Here is a 20,857-nt window from a genome sequence, read left to right as displayed (position 1 = left end):
TATTTTATATTTATTATTATTACATTTATCACTTTACTCTGTTTTACATTTATTATTTTACTTTATTGTAATTATTACATTTATTATTTTACTCTGTTATTGTTATTATTAATATTTTATATTTATTATTTTACTCTATTATTATTACATTTATCATTTTACTCTATTATTACATTTATTATTTTACTTTATTATTATTATAGTTATTATTTTACTCTATTATTACTGTTATTATCTTTCCCTTATTTTACTCTATTATTATCATTATTATAACATTGATGATTTTCCTCTCTTTATTATTATTATTGTTATTGTTATTATGAGTCGCCTTTAGGCTGATATGGGTGGGATACAAATGTAAATAAAATAAATAATTGGAAGGATACTTAAACATATTTACATTTAAGAAGCTTAAAATAATGGTTTAATCAGAGTTGGGGAGTCTTATCTTAAATTTCAGTTTTATGTAAATATTTAAAAACATTTAACCTCCTGATGCCTCAATAAATGTAATTTTATTGGTTTTTATTTTTATTTTGAAATTTACCCGTAGCTGCTGCATTTCCCACCCTTGGCTTATTCTCGAGTCAATTAGTTTCCCCAGTTTTTTGTGGTAAAATTGGATGCCTCAGCTTATATTTGGGTCGGCTTATACTTGAGTATATATGGTATATGTGATTTTGCACATGCGTTGTAATGTTTTTTGGGTTTTTTTTGGCTTTTTAAGTCTCTTCTGCTGTGTTTTTATGAGTGGTGGTCACTCGTTGGCCTGATAGGTGTCTTGTGTCCAAATTTGGTGTCAATTTGTCTAGAGATTTTTGAATTATGTTAAACCCACAAACAAACATTACATTTGTATTTACATAGACTAGCATCATAACTTATTGGATTATGACCAATTGTGAAACTATCTATATAAATAAAAATGTAATGTTTGTTTGTGGGATTAACAGAACCCAAAAACCACTGGAGGAATTGACACCAAATTTGGACACAAGACACCTAACAAACCAATGTATGCCCGTCACTCAAAAAAATTAATTTTGTCATTTGGGAGTTGTAGTTGCTGGGATTTATAGTTCACCTACAATCAAAGAGCATTCTGAACTCCACCAATGATGGAATTGAACTAAACATGGCATGCAGGACTCCCATGACCAACAGAAAATACTGGAAGGGTTTGGTGGGCAGTGTCCTTTGGTTTTGGAGTTGTAGTTCACCTACATCCAGAGATCACTTGTGGACTCAAACAATGATGGATCTGGACCAAACTCTACACAAATACTCAATATGCCCAAGTGTCAGTTTGGGGAAAATAGAATCTTGACATTTGGGAGTTGTAGTTGCTGGGATTTATTGTTCACCTACAATCACAGAGCATTCTGAACCCCACCAATGACAGAACTGGGCCAAACCTCCCACACAGGACCCCCATGTGGGCCACAGCAATGCGTGGCAGGGGACGGCTAGTAATCTATATAACTTTTAAGGAAAGAAATGGTATCCACATGTATTTATGCTTGGCAGTTGATTCTCATCTGCTAAACCAACTTCCAATTGACTCTGAACTATTAGGAAATGGGATTATGGCAATGTACAAAATACAGGAGAGGCTCGTTTAACCGACCTTCCCTTATCCAACATTCTGTCTTATCCGACTGAAGGATATGAAAGGCCTTATTTGAATATATATATTCAAATATATATATTCTGTGGTGGTGCAGTGGGTTAAAGCACTGAGCTGCTGAGCTTGTTGATTGAAAGGTCGCAGGTTCGATTCCGGGGAGCGGTGTGAGCTACCGCTGTCAGCCCTAGCTTCTGCCAACCTAGCAGTTCGAAAACATGCAAATGTGAGTAGATCAATAGGTACTGCTCCGGCGGGAAGGTAACAGTGCTCCATGGAGTCATACCGGCCACATGACCTTGGAGGTGTCTACGGACAACGCTGGCTCTTCGGCTTCGAAATGGAGATGAGCACCACACCCCGGAGTCAAACATGACTGGACTTAATGTCAGGGGACTACCTTTATCTATACACACACACACACACACTATATATGTATATACACACATACACACTCTATATATGTATATGTATATATAGAATGCATAAGGCTGTGTGTGAACTACAACTCACATCATGCCAGGTGAACCCCTTGAAACTCGGTCAATATGTATTTAAAGGTTTTTCCTGTCCGCTTTGTGCCAGCTGGGGTGCACAGCCCTTAGCCACGCTCACCAGAACATGGCACAGAGGACAGGGAATGGAACAGGTGTTCCTTGGAGGGAGGACCCTCCTTTTCTTCTTGACCCCCAATTGTTAACCCCCTCCCAAAAGCTTGCAAACCCTCCCCAAAATAATAATAATAATAATAATAATAATAATAATAATAATAATCTTTATTTATACCCCGCTACCATCTCCCGAGGGACTCGGTACGGCTTACATGAGGCCGAGCTCACAATACATCAATGATAAAGCAATAACAACAATTAATACAGACAATAAAATAAAACTCATAACAAAAAATAAACAATAACAGTAACACAGCGATGTTTATAACAGTAACACAACAACGTTTGAAACCTATGGCTGGGAAGAGAGCCTCGCACACTTTTCCTTGGTGCACCTTCGGTAAAAGGATGGTGCACAGCTTACAGGTGGAAGAAAGAAACAGGAGGATATGCACAAAAGTTAGTCTTTGACCAATTATAAGCCAGACCCATTCAGAATTGGTTGCCCTTGTTCGTTTGCCAGTCTACATCAGCTACCTCATATTAATTTGGCATCTGGTTTCTATGTTAAAAGCCCTTCTTGCATCTTTGGTTGCCCTCCTCGGACCCTGGGGACTTGCCAGAGGTCACTGCTCTATATAATGGGGCTTCAGGGTCTTGTCAAGGCCACAGGGAGACTTGAAACAGGATATCGTTTTAACTAGAGTCCTTAGCTAAGGAACCATGTGTTTAGGAAGTTGTTTGCAGTTAATTATAATGTTGCTTTTGACCCCTCAACATTTGGTTTTGGGAAGGCCGAGCTTTTCCTAGCATGGTGATACAGTCAGCCGCCCTCATTTGCTGGGCACAAAGGCGAGTGAAAAACCGAATGAAGCAGGATGACTGTACAACCCAGAACTTTGGTATCTGTGCTGGGTTGTCTTCCATGACAGTGATGGACCTCTACAGGTGACACGTGCTTCCACTCAACATTAGAAGACACCTTCTTGTTTGCTGGGTAGGAAACATGGTGTGGAGGAACTTTAGGTGGTCACCATTTGGTGGGTTTGAGACACTCAGTAACTGAGGACCACTTAAGGTAGTGGTTCTCAACCTTCCTAATGCCACAACCCCTTAACACAGTTCCTCATGTTGTGGTGACCCCCAACCATAACATTATTTTCGTTGCTACTTTAGAACTGTAATTTTACTACTGTTATTAATTATAATGTAAATATCTGATCTGCAGGATGTATTTTCATTCACTGGACCTAATTTGGCACAAATACCTGATACGCCAAAATCTAAATACTGATGTGGTTCGAGGGGATTGATTTTGTAGTTTGGGAGTTGTAGTTGATGGGATTGATAGTTTATCTACAATCAAAAAGCATTCTGAACGCCACCAACGATTGAATTGAACCAGACTTGCCACACAGAACTCCCATGATCAACAGAAAATACCGGGAAGTTTTGATGATCAGTAACCTTGAGATTGGGAGTTGTAGTTCACCTACGTCCAGAGAGCACTGTGGACTTAAACAATGATGGATCTGGACCAAACTTGGCACAGATACTCAATATGCCCAGATGTGAACACTGATAGAGTTTGGGGTATATTTTCATTCACTGGACCATATTGCCAAATTTGAATGCTAGTGGGGTTGGAGGGGGATTAATTTTGTCATTTGGAAGTTGTTGCTGGGATTTATAGTTAACCTACAATCAGAGAGCATTCTGAACTCCACAAACGATGGAATTTAACCAAATATGGCACACAGAACTCCCATGACCAACAGAAAATACTGGAAGGGTTTGGTGAGCATTATCCTTGAGTTTTGGAGTTGTAGTTCACCTACATCCAGAGAGCACTGAGGACTCTTAACAATGATAAATCTGGACCAAACTTGGCACTTATACTCAATATGTCCAAATGTGAACACTGGTGGAGTTTGGGGAAAATAGACCTTGACATTTGGGAGTTGTAGTCGCTGGGATTTATAGTTCACCTGCAATCAGAACATTCTGATCCCCACCAACAATAGAATTGGTCCAAGCTTCCTACACAGAACTCCCATGACCAATACAAAGTACCGTGTTTTCTGATGGTCTTTGGCGACCCCTCTGACGCCCCTCACAACCCCCCCAAGGGTCCTAACCCCCAGGTTGAGAATCCCTGACTTAAGGTTTGCAGTAGGACCTATTTAAGATGGTCTCCCTCCATTAGTTGATGCACGCAGGTGGGCCTTTGGAAGTTTTCTGTGGTTTGGTCAACATTCTCTGTTGATTTTTGGAATGGGAGCTGGCCATGATTGATTCTGAACATCCTCTCCCATAAAGTTGAGTCTTACAAGGAACCTGTTGGTGATCAAAATTCTGTATTTTCTCAAGTCTCATCCGCCATTGAGTCTAATGCGCACCTGTTTTCAAAGCACTGAAACAAAACAAAAAAAGAGTATTTGCTGCCGAATGTCATGCTCAAAAAGCATCCTAAGGTTCCCTCTTTGTAATATGGCCATTCCAGTTGCTGCCTGCTTAGAATTCCTTCTTTAAAAGTGTTCGGACACCATAACTTCCAGCAATGGAAAGGAAAAGCTTGGGTGCAGCTATGTTGTAGAATGAATCCACTTTAATTGCCTTGGTTCAATGCTATGGAATCACAGGGGTTGTAGTTTGACAAGGTCTTGAGCCTTCTCTTGACGCCTCACCAAACTACAAATCCCAGTATCCCATACCATTGAGCCATGGCCATTAAATTAACAGTGGCGTCCCTCAAAGAGGAGCTCCAAGTGCAGCTTTCCCTTTGGCTCAGCATTATAATTTATAATAAATAAATAAATAAATATAATAAATAATATAAATATTATTATTTATAATATATTTATATTATAAATAATATAAATAAATAATATAAATTAATATAATAATATAAATAAATAAGCATTATAATGACCGTATTATGCAAATCTAACACTCACCCTAATTTTGACGAGGTCATTCAGCCCAAAAAGTGAGCATTAGATTTGAGTCTGTAAGTGTGTCTCATCCAGCGCTTCATAGAGGCCCAGAGGAAAGCTGCCTGCTGGGTTTTCTCCCCTTTTAGCCTTGTGTTGACTCAGAATTGTTCGATAGAGCTTTTTTCCAGTAGTCAAGAGCCTATTGTATCCTGGCTCAGCAGAGAAGAGAGTAGAGACCACTTGACAGCTTTCTCTTGTGTGGCAGTGTAGAGATGAGATTGCTTTCCGAAAGGTGAGGCCCTCATGCACACGGGTTGGATCCTTGCCCTTCCCGGTGTATGAAAGAAGTGTGCGTGTTCTGGGTGATGGAGTCAAAGGAGCATAAAATACCTCTACAACAAGGAAATGGTTCATTGTGCCTAAAAGTGGCAGTTGTGAAACCTGTAAGCCCTCCTTTTGTGCATTTTATATAAGTGTGTGTATATAAGTGTGTATATGTATCTATAGTTAGAGATATTTACCTATAGACACACACACCTACAGATGCAAGGATGTGCATTTATTCACACATAGGCTTTTATACGTTTTAAGGCATTTTGCTTCCCAAAACTTTGGAGAAAGCAGAGATAATAAAGAGTGCAGGCACCTACATGCATTTTATGTATTTATTTCGAACGTTTGTATCCCGTCCTATCTCGACCTCCACAGAGGGACTCAGGGCAGCTAACAAACCCACATGTAAAGATACACACACATATACACACATATATTATGTGCACACACATACATACATATGTGTCTGCATGTATATATGTGTATATGTGTGTATATATATGTATAATTGTGTGTGTGTATATATACACCCATATGTAAAGATACACATACCCCCCCTCTCTCTCTATATATATATACACACACATGTGCCTGCATGTAAATATATATGTGTGTGTGTATATGTGTGTGTGTGTGTGTGTGTGTGTGTGTGTATATATATATATATATATTCCCACATGTAAAGAGATATACATATACACACACACACATATACACATATTTACTTGAATGTGTGTGTATATCTCCACATGTAAAGAAAAACACACAAATATATATACATACATACATATGTGCCTGCATGTATATTTGTGTGTGTGTGTGTGTATATATACACTCACATGTAAAGATATACACACACATAAACATATATATACACACACATATATGTGTGTGTGTATACACAGACACACACACAGACACATATACATGCAGTCACATATGTATATGAGTTACAATAATCAATCAGTGTTAATCTTGACTGCACTTTTGGACTTATATTATTTATGTCTATGTCACACTATTATGTCACACATGTAGATAGATATGGATCAACATGCATTCATATACATTCATGTAGCCATATTTACATAAGTTTGTGTGTGTGATAGAATGAATGTTTTAGTGTGAATCATGACTGCACGTTCAGGCATATTTTGCTGCATTTGCAAAACCACTGTAACATTCTCTTATCTTGTCCTCTTGTGCCGTTATCCCTATAATAGGCAACAATTCTTGATTCTCCCTAGAGAAGATCCTTGGCCTCAGAGGTCACCCAAAAGAGTCGAGGAGGCACACCTTGCAATGCGTCCCTTGCTTTCTCCTCTCTCTCTAAGGACGATGTGTTAACAAATGCCCCTCTCCAGAAACATGGCGTTCATTTAGCAGCCCTTTGGCCCCATTTCCAGCCAACACCTCCCGAAGATGTTTTAACTCTTGTGTTTGCCAACATGCCATGTTTGGCTTGGATCATTTTCCGGGAGGGTTCTGAGTCCGTTCCTGTGTGTTTTCGGTATTAGCAGATGGTCAGGGTTCAGCGGCTGTTGCTGTGTGAATGGCATTGGTGTCTTTTCCAGAGCAGAGAGCGCTAGGAAGGCTTTCTGGGCCTCCCTATATCTCCGCTCAAAGCCAGATTTACAAAATGAGGACAAAAATCAAATTCAAACCCTAAAAATGGTGGCCCAGCTATTTGGACAAACCTGAAGGCGTCGCAGATATGTACTTTCAGGTGTTCAAGTTCCCGTGTATTATCTCTATAGCAGCCCTTCAGGTATGGCAGGTATTACTGTTATATATTATCTTACTTTTATCTCTTGCTTGAGGTATATTCCTCTTAGGGGAGGTTTAGATTTGAGACAAGTAATCTGACAGATAGATAAATAGAATAGATACTGAAACCAGGTCACTCTGACCTTTTCAGTCTGTTGTTTGTGCTTTGAAATCCTTCATTAGGCTGCAAATAGTTTCATTTCCTGCTGTTTACAAACCTAGCCTTTTCTGTTCAGGGATTACAAACTTCACCTATATTTCAGCTGCTCCTTTTGTGTGTAAAAGTGAATGTTATTGGTATCAGGGGAATGCTAATGCTTGTCCACTTCTTCTCCTCTTCTCCAGCAAATGGCTGCTAAAATTGGAGAGATCCCTCACTTGAATAATTCTGCACCACTTGTGGACCCCTCAGTCTACAGTTACGGAGTAAAACGGCCCCTGGATGACGGAAGTAAGTGCTCCCGCTTTCCTCTTAGTTGTTGTTTTGGAAGTAGAGGCGAAAGAGGTATTTCTACCAAAGGACTAGTTCCAAAAGGTCTAGATAAGCTGGATTCCCCCCCCCCCCCCCCAGAAGACTGTTCTCACCTATATATATGGCCATTTTGACGTACCATGTATTCTCAATTCTGGGTTCTAACTGTGTATGTATCATGGTTCTTGCTGTTGCGTGTTGCTTATCACATTTCAGCAATATTCTTCTTCTCTGACCTTTCTTACACAGGATTCTTCTTTCTCGTCTGTTTCTGCTGTTAATTAGATATGTTGAGAATGTGAGTGGCTGAAAGCTAATTTCAGATCCACCGCAGTTATTGGCATTGCTCTAAGATTAATCCTCAAATTGTTACGGGACCACTCGCGTTTTAATGTTATGGGACCGCTATCTTTTGAATGTTATAGGTCTGCTACCTTTTGAATGTTACGGGATCGCTACCATTTGAATGTTACGGGACCGCTACCGTTTGAATGTTGCGGGACCTCTACCTTTTGAATGTTATGGGACTGCTACCTTTTAAATGTTATGGGTCCGCTACCGTTTGAATGTTACGGGATCGCTACCATTTGAATGTTACGGGACCGCTACCGTTTGAATGTTGCGGGACCTCTACCTTTTGAATGTTACGGGACTGCTACCTTTTAAATGTTATGGGACCGCTACCGTTTGAATGTTACGGGACTGCTACCGTTTGAATGTTACGGGACCGCTACTGCTTTTGAATGTTATGGGACCGCTACCGTTTGAATGTTACGAGACCACAGTCATTGGCATTTCTCTAAGATTAATCCTCAAATTCTTACGGGACTGCTACCGTTTTAATGTTATGGTACCGCTACCGTTTGAATGTTACGGGACCGCTACTGTTTGAATGTTATGGGACCTCTACCTTTTGAATGTTATGGGACTGCTACCTTTTAAATGTTATGGGACCGCTACCGTTTGAATGTTACGGGACCGCTACCGTTTGAATGTTACGGGACTGCTACCTTTTGAATGTTACGGGACTGCTACCTTTTGAATGTTACGGGACCGCTACCGTTTGAATGTTACGGGACTGCTACCTTTTGAATGTTACGAGACCACAGTCATTGGCATTTCTCTAAGATTAATCCTCAGATTCTTACGGGACCGCTACCGTTTTAATGTTATGGTACCGCTACCGTTTGAATGTTACGGGACCGCTACTGTTTGAATGTTACGGGACCGCTACCGTTTGACTGTAACAGGACCCCTACCGTTTGAATGTTATGGGACCGCTACCATTTGAATGTTACGGGACCGCTACCGTTTGAGTGTTACGGGACCGCTACCGTTTGAATGTTACGGGACCGCTACCGGTTGAGTGTTACGGGACCGCTACTGTTTGAATGTTACGGGACCGCTACCATTTGAATGTTACGGGACCGCTACCGTTTGACTATTACGGGACCGCTACTATTTGAATGTTATGGGACCGCTACCGTTTGAATCTTACGAGACAGCTACCGTTTGAATCTTACGGGGCCGCTGCAGTTAAAATATTATGGGTCTGCTTCAGTTTGAATGTTATGGGACCACTACCGTTTTAATGTTATGGGACCGTTACCATTTTAATGTTATGGGAACGCTTGTGATTTTTTTAAAAGATGTCTTAAAGCAGGCTATGAGGTGGCATCATGCAATGCCATGTTGACGTGGTACCACTTTCGAAGGAGAAATAATGTCATTTCCCATCTATATTTAGTCTTGAAGGAGGATACCCATCCAAATGTATGTTGGCAAGTGTTCTGGCTTCTCTTCTGGAATTGTGGAGTTCATATTTGTCTCAATGTGTTGTTGAAGGTTTTCATGGCTGGAATCACTGGGTTGCTGTGAGTTTTCCAGGATGTATGGCCATGTTCTAGAAGCATTCTCTCCTGACATTTCACCCATTTAGAGTGTATTTAACAGTCCTGGAATAGACAAAGTGGCCACCAAAAATGACCCCAGCACCCACTCCTATGAAAGTTGTCCAAAAGAAAATCTGTGTTGCCCATAGCAACCACTCACAGCCCCGCTTTCATTTTACCTCAGCAGTTGCTCAAGCAACCAATCACTGCATAGTTTTCCTATTACCACAGTTGTATAAGAAATAACAACCTATCACAGAGCAACTTTCATTTTACGTCAGCAGTAGAAGAAATAATAACCAATCACATCACAATTTTCCTTTTACCTCAGCAGTATAAGAAATACCAACCAATCGCAGAGCAGCTATCATTTCATTTCACCAGTATAAGAAATGAAAGCTGAGTTGTGATTGGTTGCTGTTGGCAATGCAAATCGTACAGGGGAAGTCAATGTATTTGAGATTTTTAGCACTAGTGGGTTCGCTGGCCATAGTACGAGTTTTAGGAGTTGAATCGAGAAGAAGAGCAGCACAACCATCTCAACAACTACTTTTATTTATTTTCACATTCATTTCATATCAGACTGAGCCACAGCACAGCGTGGCTGGGTTAAGCTAGCGATATATAATTATTATATCATGATATCGTTTTATTATTGGTATTATATTGTATTACAATATTATGATCAATATTATATGTACATACAATATAATTAGCATAGCACCATATTAGTATTATATAGTACTATATTGTACTATTCTGCTCTAATGCAATATTATTAGTAACATTACATGTAATATATAATATACAATTATTATATTGTATTATTAACGTATTGTATTACAATATGATATTATTATAAATATTATATATATATATGCAATGTATTATATTATTAGCAAAACACAATATTATATATTACTATATCGTATATATATATATGTCTGGGCTTGGTCTCATGTAAGCTGCCCTGAATCCCCATTGGGGAGATGGTGGCGGAGTATAAATAAAGAATATTATTATTATTATTATTATTATTATTATAGTGTGATTGATTGACTGACTATCGGAACACGGAATATCGGATAACGAGTTCGGATTCTGATTTCATTCACGAGACCTGATGGATTTGTTATATTGATGTAGTGATGTATTGATATTGATGTTTAATGACTTGTGATGCTATTGCTTTTAAATGCTTAATGATTTTGTATTGTGTATACCTAAATTGTTGTAAAACGCTCTGAGTCGCCTAAGGGCTGAGAAGAGCGGAACACAAATAAAGTAAATAAATAAATATTATATTACTGTATTATATATTACTATATTGTTGCGGGGGGGGGCTCCCAAATGATGAGCCAAGAGACATGTTTTTTTAAATTTTATTATTATTATTATTATTATTATTATTAGTAGTAGTTATTATTATTATTAGTAGTAGTAGTAGTATTTTTGTCGTGTCAGGAGCGACTTGAGAAACTGCAAGTTGCTTCTGGTGTGAGAGAATTGGCCGTCTGCAAGGACGTTGCCCAGGGGATACCCAGATGATTCGATGTTTTTATCATCCTTGTGGGAGGCTTCTCTCATGTCCCCGCTTGGGGAGCTGGAGCTGACAGAGGGAGCTCATCCGCCTCTCCCTGGATTCGAACCTGCGACCTGTCGGTCTTCAGTCCTGTTGGCACAGGGGTTTAACCCACTGCGACACTGGGGGCTCCTAAGAGACATGATGGAACTGTGTCTTCCTGGCTCCCCTTCTTCACTCTGGCCCCTTCTCGATAAGTATGGACTAGAACAGGCCTGGGCAAACTTCGGCCCTCCCTCTAGGACCTTTGGACTTTTGAACCCTACTGGCTGTTAGGAATTATGGACATTGAAGTGCAAAACCCCAGGAGGGCTGAGGTTTGCCCAAGCCTGGACTAGAACCACTAAGTTCTGTAAAAATGGAGCTGAGACTCATACCTTCTTGATGATCTGAGTCCGTGTGAATGGGCAGCCCTCCTAGGAAGTGGCCTTGTGAGAGATGCAGTCGTTGCCTGGTCAGTCCAGGGCTGGCTTTGGCCCAGACGGCCCTGGAATCTGCTGACCGGGCAGATTGTCTCCTTGGGAGCCAAAAGTGTCATCATAAATCAACATGGCCTGAAAGTTGCGTTAAGCTTGTTGTCTCTGAGAGGTGGCCCTCTGCCCGGTGTTCCTTTCATGACGGATTTTCGGACTCCTTCGGGGCTCCTGAGGTCCTCCAGACAATGCCATGATGCCGGTCAACCAGGAGAGTGTGAATCGTAACACAATTTTCATTTATGCTTGCTTTTGACTTACTTTTGGCATTGACCTTGAGTTATGGAGTTGTAGTTCACCTACATCCAGAGAGGACTGCGGATTCAAACAATGGTGGATCTGGACCAAACTTGGCACGAATACTCAGTATAGCTAAATGTGAACACTGGTGGAGTTTGGGAATAATAGTTCTTGACATTTGGGAGTTGTAGTTGGGATGGAGCTCCCCGTGGCGCAGTGGGTTAAAGCGCTGAGCTGCTGAGCTTGTTAACCAAAAGGTCGCAGGTTTGAATCCGGGGAGTGGCATGAGCTTCTGCTGTCAGCTCCAGCTTCTTCCAACCTAACAGTTTGAAAACATGAAAATGTGAGTAGATCAATAGGTACCGCTCCAGCGGGAAGGTAAGGGCACTCCATGCACCTTGGAGGTGTCTATGGACAACGCCGGTTCTTCAACTTTATTACTTTATTATTATGACTGTTATTATTAAATTTCCATTATTTATTATTATTTTTATTACATGTTATTACATTTATTATTTTATTCTATAATTATAGGTAATAGGTAAGCATATTTAAACTGGCTGTCCTCCTTTCTTCACAACAGTGGACAGCGAGTAGAGAGGGGAGGCCTGGTCTCTGAGAGGTCCTTTCTATCTTGTGGGGTTCCTCAGGGGGCCATTCTCTCCCCTCTGTTGTTTAACATCTATATGCGACCACTTGCTCAGCTGGTCCGAGGTTTTGGGCTTGAGTGTTACCAGTACACTGATAACACTTAGCTTATGTTGAAGATGGAAGGCCAGCCAGACTCTGTACCTGATAATTTTCATCAGTGCCTTGAAGCTGTATTATTATATTTATTGCATTTATTATTTTACTCTCTTATTGTTATTATTACATTTATTACTTTATTATTATGACTATTATTATTATTTACTCTGGATGGCTGCAGGTTGAGGGTGAACCCAGCAAAAATGGAGATTCTGTGGCTGGGTTGACCGGGCAGTGGGGATATCCAGCTGCCTACCCTGGATGGCAAGGCGCTACGCCCGTCATCATTGGTCAAGAGTCTGGGAGTCCTTTTGGACCTTCTGCTGACGATGGAGGTCCAGGTATCTCCGCCATGAGCAGAACCGCCTTCTTTCACCTGCGGCAGGCTAGACGGCTGGCCCCCTCCCTGTCCAGGGACGACCTAGCTACGGTGATCCAGGCCACGGTCATCTCAAGACTGGACTACTGTAACGGCCTCTACATTGGCCTCCCTCTGTCGGTGAAGCTCAAGTTGGTACAAAACGCAGCTGCTCGGCTTCTTGTGAGAGCTCCGATGAGAAGCCACATGACCCCAATCTGACTGCAACTGCATTGGTTACCCATTGAGCACCGGATCACTTTCAAAGTGATGGTACTCACCTTTAAGGCCTTATACGGTCTGGGGCCGATGTACCTGAGGGACCGCCTCACCCCCTACCAAACCCAGAGATCTCTCCGTTCTGAGGACCAAGATTTATTGGAAGTCCCCAGTGTCAAGACCTTGCGTCTAACAGCAAGTTCCCAGTTTAAAACCTTGCAACTAGACGCAGAGCCTTTACAGTAGTGGCACCGTCGCTCTGGAACAGTCTGCCACCAGAAGCTCATGCCTTGCGGGACCTACCAGCCTTCCTCAGGGCTTGTAAGACATATTTGTTTTAACAGGCTTTTGACCTTTGATCTGTTATTTCAATTTGTTTTGTAAGCCGCCCCGAGCCTTAGGGAAGTGGCGGCATATAAGTTTGAATATATAAATAAAAATGTAATGTTCGTTTGTGGTATTTACAGAACTCAAAAACCACTGGGTGAATTGACACCAAATTTGGACACAAGACACCTAACAACCCAATGTATGTCCTTCACTCAAAAAAAATTGATTTTGTCATTTGGGAGTTGTAGTTGCTGGGATTTATAGTTCACCTAAATCAAAGAGCATTCTGAACTCCGCCAACGATGGAATTGAACCAAACTTGGCACACAGTTCTCCCATGACCAACAGAAAATACTGGAAGGGTTTGGTGGGCAGTGTCCTTTGGTTTTGAAGTTGTAGTTCACCTACATCCAGAGAGCACTGTGGACTCAAACAATGATGGATCTGGACCAAACTCTACACGAATACTCAATATGCCCAAATGTGAACACTGGTAGAGTTTGGGGAAAATAGAATCTTGACATTTGGGAGTTGTAGTTGCTGGGATTTATAGTTCACCTACAATCACAGAGCATTCTGAACCCTACCAATGATAGAATTGGGCCGAACCTCCCATACAGAACCCCTATGTGGGCCACAGCAACGCGTGGCAGGGGACAGCTAGTAATAAATAAATAAATAAATATTTACATTGAAGGAAGGAGGTTAGAATAATGGTTGGGCAGTTTTATGTAAATACTCAAAAACATTTAACCTACTGACGATCACCAGTAGCAGCTACATTTCTCACCCTCGGCTTATACCCGAGTCAATACGTTTTCCCAGTTTTTTGTGGTAAAATTAGGTCCCTCGGCTTATATTCGGGTCGGCTTATACTCAAGTATATACGGTACTTAAAACTGTCCAGTGTTTTTGGTTGGGAGGAAAGAAAGGAGTATGTTTCTGATGCTTTTGTGCTTTTCTCTATTCTTTGTGCATATTCTACTTTTTGAGCACCGATGAGGCCTTTAACTCCGCACCTATCCATTTCGGTAAATGGGCAGCTGATTGATAGCGGATTATGGATTCCAGGCACCGATCGCGGCAGGTTCTTGGAGCTTTTCTGACTCTTTTAGAAGGCGCGAACGCCGGCCCTTTCCACTTCCTTTCAAGGAGACTTAATTTGCGCCTTGCGGCCGACTGGAATTGGCTGAACTGACCCGAGCAATGGGCATGAAATGGAGCTTGAAACGCGGAACTGAATTCCCTTTTTCTTCTTTTTCAATTATTTGCTGCGAAATGTGCTTTTGCCTCCCTGAAACAAAGCGGCGGGGAGAAAAAAAAAAAGAAAAGCCCTAGTAATTGCCTTGCTCAAGGGGGGAAAAAAGCCCCTCCTTTGCCCTGGTGTTTTCCCGAAAGAAACGGAAAAATCTGTCACACATTTCTTCCATTTCTGTTTGGATGTTTTAATCTCGCCAAGGGTCGCTGTAAGTCAGAAACAACTTGAAAGGCGCACAACCATAAAATATGTGTAAAAGCCCATTGAGCAAATAGAAATGATGGTTGGCAAATGTCAAATTGGGGTGCTTTCTGGGAAAATGCTTCATCGCCCAGGTTCAGGGGACAATCCCATTTCCTTGAATATGTTTTTACTAAATGGGATTTTTCGCCGGCTGCATAAGTTTGTAAGAAGTTATCCAGAAGTAATGAAAGAAATGCTCGGAAGAGAGAGCGGAGTCAAGTGCGGGTTTCAAGCGTTCATTCAAAAGTAATTAGTGCTTGGAAATCATTTTGCTTTGAATAGTAAGACTTAACCACTCCTCAGCAAAGATTAGTGTTGACTATTACAGGTTGACATTATCCCTGAGTGGAATTGAAGGCACTGTAAATGCTGGATAAGACTTCTTCATCCAGGTTTATGCTGTTGGAGAGCCATTAAGAAATGTTGATTCTAATCCTAATTTTTGATTTGAGCAGTGCGTCTAGTTGCTTAAACTGTTTTCCCTTTTTTGTCGGTCCGTGACCATGATGATGATGGTGGTGGTGGTGGTGGTTGTTATGGTTTTTCCATCTAGAAAGAGACTCAGATTGGCAAAGAATGCCACCAAGACCTAAAGCCTATAATCCAGGTATGGGCAAACCCAGACCCAGGAGCCGGATGGGGTCCCTTGGGCTCCTTTCTCTCTCTCACCATCCTATCTTTCCTTCCTCTTTTCCTCCCTCTTCCACCTTACCTTCCTCCTCTCCCGCTTCCTCCTTCCTTTCCTCTTCCCTTCCTCCTTGCCTCCCTCTTTCTCCTTTCCTTCCACTCCTTCATCCTTCGTTCCTTCCCTCTTTCCTTCCTCCTTCCCTTCCACCCGTTCATCCTTCCTTCTCTCTTTCCTTCTTCCTTTCCTCCCTCTTCCTCCTTAACTTCCTCCCCTCCTGCTTTCTCCTTCAGCCCTATTCTTTTATTCTTCCTTCCTTCCCTCTTTTTCCTTCCCTTCCACCCTTTCGTCCTTCCTTCCCTCTTCCCTTCCTCCTTGTCTCCCTCTTTCTCCTTCCCTTCCACTCTTTCATCCTTCCTTCCCTCTTTCCTTCCTCCTTCCCTTCCACCCTTTCCACCTTCCTTCCCTCTTTCTGCTTTATTCCTTCCCTTCCACCCTTTCATCCTTCCTTCCCTCTTTCCTCCCTTCTTCCCTTCCATTTTGTCTTTCTTTCCTTCTGTTTTTCCTTTATTCTTCCAGTCCTTCCATCCTTCTCTTCATCCCTTTCTTCTCTTTTTTCTCCCTTCCTCCTTCCTTCCCTTCCTTCCATCCATCCATCCTTCCTCCCCTTCCACCCACCAACCCTTCCTTCTTTCCTTCCTTCCTTCCCTTTTGTCTTTCTTCTCTCTTTCCTCCCTCCTTCCCTCTCTCCCTCTTTCTCCTTCAGCCCTTCCTTCGCTCTCTCTTTCTTTCCTTCCTCCTTCCCTCCCACCCTTTTGTCCTTCCTTCCCTCTTTCCTCCCTCTCTCTCCTTCCTTCCCTTTTGTCTTTCTTTCCTTCTCTCTTTCCTTTATCCTTCCCTTCCTTCTTTCCATCCCTCCATCTCTTCATCCCTTTCTTCCTTCTCTTTTTCCTTTCTCCTTTCCTTAATTCCTTCCTTCCTTCAATTCTTTCTTTCTTTCTTTCCTTCCTTCCCTCTTTCCTCTCTCTTTCCTTCCTCCTTCCTTCCCTCCCTTCCTTCCATCATGGGGCAGCCAGTTCTAGCAGGGCGTGCTACCTACCATGCCTGCTCTAAACACTGAAATGGTTTTACAAAAGTTCTTCTAGAAGTTGATTTCTCTTCTGCGGGAAGAAAAGCTGTGCTTCAGAATGGAGAACAAGGCACGAGAAGTAATGGTAGGCTGGGAGAGAACTGGGCCTCCTCGGTCCATAGGCCACCATTGTTTTCTATGTGCGCTTTTATTTCTCAGTTCAAGCATTGATCTCAATACCTGTCCCTATTGTTAGAGGAAAAACAAAGAGAAAAACTTAAAGCGCCCGATGCTCTTAAAATATTTAAAAACCAATTCAGAACAACTCGGTGAACGGAAACCTGGGTCAAGTTGGGAAAGCGGTTTGAGTGGCAGGGGCTGAATTTATGCAGTTTTTCTCTCCCCCCCCCTCCCCTTATTTTGCAGTAAAATGACGGGCCGTTAAACTCAAATTGTGCGGGATGGATGTAAAAGGAGGGTCAGCCGTCCCTCCTCCGCTATTTCGGAGGCAGCAGACGGGGAAGTTTTTCTCCCATTTCGATTAGGTCTCTCTCCTCCCCGAGCGAAATGAGTTTGCCTGGCGGCGCAGGGAGGCCGAGATTGTTTACGGCACTCTGGAGCTCCATTGTCCTTTCTTTGCAGGAGAAAAGATGCAACAATCATCATCTTTCTCTGCCAAGGAGGCTCAGGAAGGTCTCTTTCCATCGTCCCCCATTGCCTGCTTTGGAGGCAGAGGTTGTGGGTTTTGTGCAGGGAAAGAAATAGGAATCATACTGCAAGTTGTGGTGGTTGTATGTGGATCAAGATGTATTTGAATGTGGGAATGTTGTGGGTCAAGGTCTTGGATTTTGTGTTGCGAGCAAGGATCACTTTTCAATGCTCCTTCGGCTTAAATAAAGGTGGAAGAAAACTTCCTGATAGTAGGGAGCAAACAGGTTGAGCCATCCGACCCCCACATATAGATAGATAGATAGATAGATAGATAGATAGATGCACGCGCGCACATACACACATATATAATGTAATGTTTGTTTGTGGGATTAACATAACTCAAAAACCACTGGATGAATTGACACAAAATTCAGACACAAAACACCTATTAGGCCAACAAGTGACCATCACTCATAAAACACTGAAAAACATAGCGCAAGGGACTTTAAAATTCAAAAAATAAAAAAATACATTACAACGCAGGCGCAAAGCCACAAATATATATACATACACAGAAAGGGGGAAGAAGGAGGGAAAGAGAGAAGGAAGGAAAGAAAGAAGGGTTGAGAAGGAGAGAAAGAAAGAGAAAGGAAAGAAAGTAAGGTAGAGAAGAGTTAGAAGGAGAGAAGGAAATAAAAAAGTGAAAGAGGGAAGGAAGGAGAGAAGGAACGAAAGAGAAAGAGGGAGGGAGGGAGGGAGGGAGGGAGGGAAGGAAGGAAGGAAGGAAGGGGACAAGGAAGGATGGAACCAAAGAGAAAAGGAAACGAGAAAAGAAACAGGTAGAGAAGAAAGAAAGAAGAAGAGAGAGAAAAAGTGGGAAGGAAGGAAAGAGGGAAGGAAGGAAGGTGAGAAAGAGGGAGGGAAGGTTGGCCACAACAACGCATGGCGGGTATGGCTAATATATATATATATAGAGAGAGAGAGATTCATTATTATTGCCAGTTTGCTACCGAGTAAAATTCAAAATGCTGGCTTTATTTATTTATTTATTTATTTATTACATTTATATGCCGCCCTTCTCACCCCGAAGGGGTAATATGTAAATACAATAATTATAATAATAATAATAAAACTTTATTTGTACCCCGCTACCATCTCCCCAAGGGACTCGGTGCGGCTTACATGAGGCCAAGCCCACAGCACATCAATAAACAAATAATCAATACAATAACAATAATCAATACAAAACAGTTAAAATAAACTCAAAAGAGAAAATATACAATAACAATATCAAAACATACAGCATTATTACCACAGTTATTAATATTATATGCTACTGTATTGTACTATACCACTGGGATCCCCCGGTGGCGCAGTGGGTTAAACCGCTGAGCTTGCTGATCTAAAGGTCGCAGGTTCAAATCTGGGGGGGGGGGGCGGGGTGAGCTTCCGCTGTCAGCTCCAGCTTCTGCCAACCTAGCAATTCGAAAACATGCAAATGCGAGTAGATCAATAGGTACCGCTCCAGCAGGAAGGTAACGGTGCTCCATGCGGTCATGCCCATGGCCACATGACCTTGCAGGTGTTTATGGACAACGCTGGCTCTTCGACTTAGAAATGGGGATGAGCACCAACCCTCAGAGTCGGACATGACTGGACTAAATGTCAGGGGAAAACCTTCACCTTTACCTACTATACCATTATACTATAATATTACTCATAATATATTATTATAACATTGTATTATTATTATTAGTATTATATTGCATTACATTATAATATCAATATTATATGTATATACAATATATTATATTATAATATTATTGTTATTGCCAGTTTGCTACCGAGTACAAATTCAATTCAAAGTGCTGGCTTTAGTCTATAAAGCCCTACAGCCCAATGCCGCGACCCCTTCCGAATGCCACGACCCCTTCATACAGTTCCTCATGTAGTGGTGACCCCCAACCATAACATTATTTTTGTTGCTACTTCATAACTGTAATTTTGCTATTGTTATGAATTGGAATGTAAATATCTGATCTGCAGGATGCATTTTCATTCACTGGACTAAATTTGGCACAAATACATGATACACTGAAATCTAAATACAGATAGGGTTTGAGGGGATTGATTTTGTCATTTGGGAGTTGTAGTGGCTGGGATTGATAGTTCACCTCCAATCAGAGAGCATTCTGAACTCCACCAACGATTGAATTGAACCAGACTTGCCACACAGAACTCCCATGATCAACAGAAAATACCGGGAGGGTTTGTTGGGCATTGACCTTGAGTTTGGGAGTTGTAGTTCTCCTACATCCAGAGCACTGTGGACTCAAACAATGATGGATCTAGACCAAACTTGGCACGAATATTATATATGCCCAAATGTGAAGACTTGTGGAGTTTGGGGAAAAATGACCTTGATATTTGGGAGTTGTAGTTGCTGGGATTGATAGTTCACCTACAGTCATTCTGAACCTAACCAACGATAGAATTGGGCCAAACTTCCCACACAGAACCCCCATGCCTTGAAGGGACTCGCTAGTGTGAACCTCCCTCCAGTCTCGCACGCTCTCCCTCACCACACATGCGCTCCACACTGCCATGTGCCAGGCACATGCTTGGAGTCTCAGAAGCATCCCTCCCCTTGGCTGAGAAGCCAGCCAATCACAGCAGAGGATGGCTTTTGGTGGGTGGATTTGCCAAAAAGGAAGAGAAGGACAAGTGGAGAGGTCTTCAGCCTTCTCTGCCATATTTCTGTGTTTATGTGGACTTTCTTGTTATTGTGTTATTTTTCTTATGTACTTTACTATATTTATATGTTGCAGTTTTGAGTGCTTTTGTGAGCCGCTCCGAGTCGCTTAGGAGAGATGGGGATGGGACATAAATAAAGTTTATTATTTATTTGTTACTAGCTGTCCCCTGCCATGCGTTGCTGTGGCCCAGTCTGTGTATATGTGATTTGCATGTGTATATATGTGTGTGTATATATTTGTGTATATGTGTATATACAGTGTTCCCTCACTACTTTGTGGTTTGCTTTACGTGGACTCGCTGCTTCGCGGATTAAAAAAATGGAATTTAAAATAATTACATTACAATGGGCGTCAGAAAGGCAGGCTGGTGTGTGGTCCCTCACATCGTGTAGCTTCTTTTTGCTCATTCCGTCGATGGCTCGGACTGCGAGTGGACGTGCTTTGTCACCTCCTTGTTCCAGGCAGGGATGCATCCCATTGGAGGCCCCAATGCCTCCCCAGTAACATCCAATAATGTTTAAATATTACAATTAATATAGCATCCCTACTTTGCGGATTTTCACTTATCATTTGTAGTTCTGGAACATAACCCCCGCGATAAGTGAGGAAACACTGTATGCGGTTTTGCAAATGCGTTGTAATGTATTTTTATTTTTTGGCTTTTTAAGTCT

General features: G+C 41.7%; 1 protein-coding gene across 5 annotated transcripts in view; it reads left to right on the top strand.

Annotated features, from left to right (window-relative positions):
• FUBP3 (far upstream element binding protein 3) overlaps positions 1–20,857 on the top strand; it is a 64,929-nt gene that overhangs the window by 5,157 nt on the left and 38,915 nt on the right. For 2 of the 5 annotated variants that reach the window (XM_067471779.1, XM_067471778.1), the window contains exon 2: positions 7,617–7,722. In XM_067471779.1, the coding sequence (XP_067327880.1) occupies positions 7,620–7,722 (103 nt within the window). In that variant the 5' untranslated portion in view covers positions 7,617–7,619. Of the gene's footprint in view, positions 1–7,072; positions 7,273–7,616; positions 7,723–20,857 lie in introns of those variants that run through there. The other 3 variants (XM_060757557.2, XM_067471777.1, XM_060757555.2) reach the window with 3 other exon arrangements.

Source organism: Anolis sagrei, chromosome 11 (assembly GCF_037176765.1).
Source record: "Anolis sagrei isolate rAnoSag1 chromosome 11, rAnoSag1.mat, whole genome shotgun sequence".
Classification (NCBI taxonomy): domain Eukaryota; kingdom Metazoa; phylum Chordata; class Lepidosauria; order Squamata; family Dactyloidae; genus Anolis; species Anolis sagrei.
Note: the sequence above shows the minus strand (reverse complement) of the source record. Positions and strands in the feature narration are given on the sequence as shown.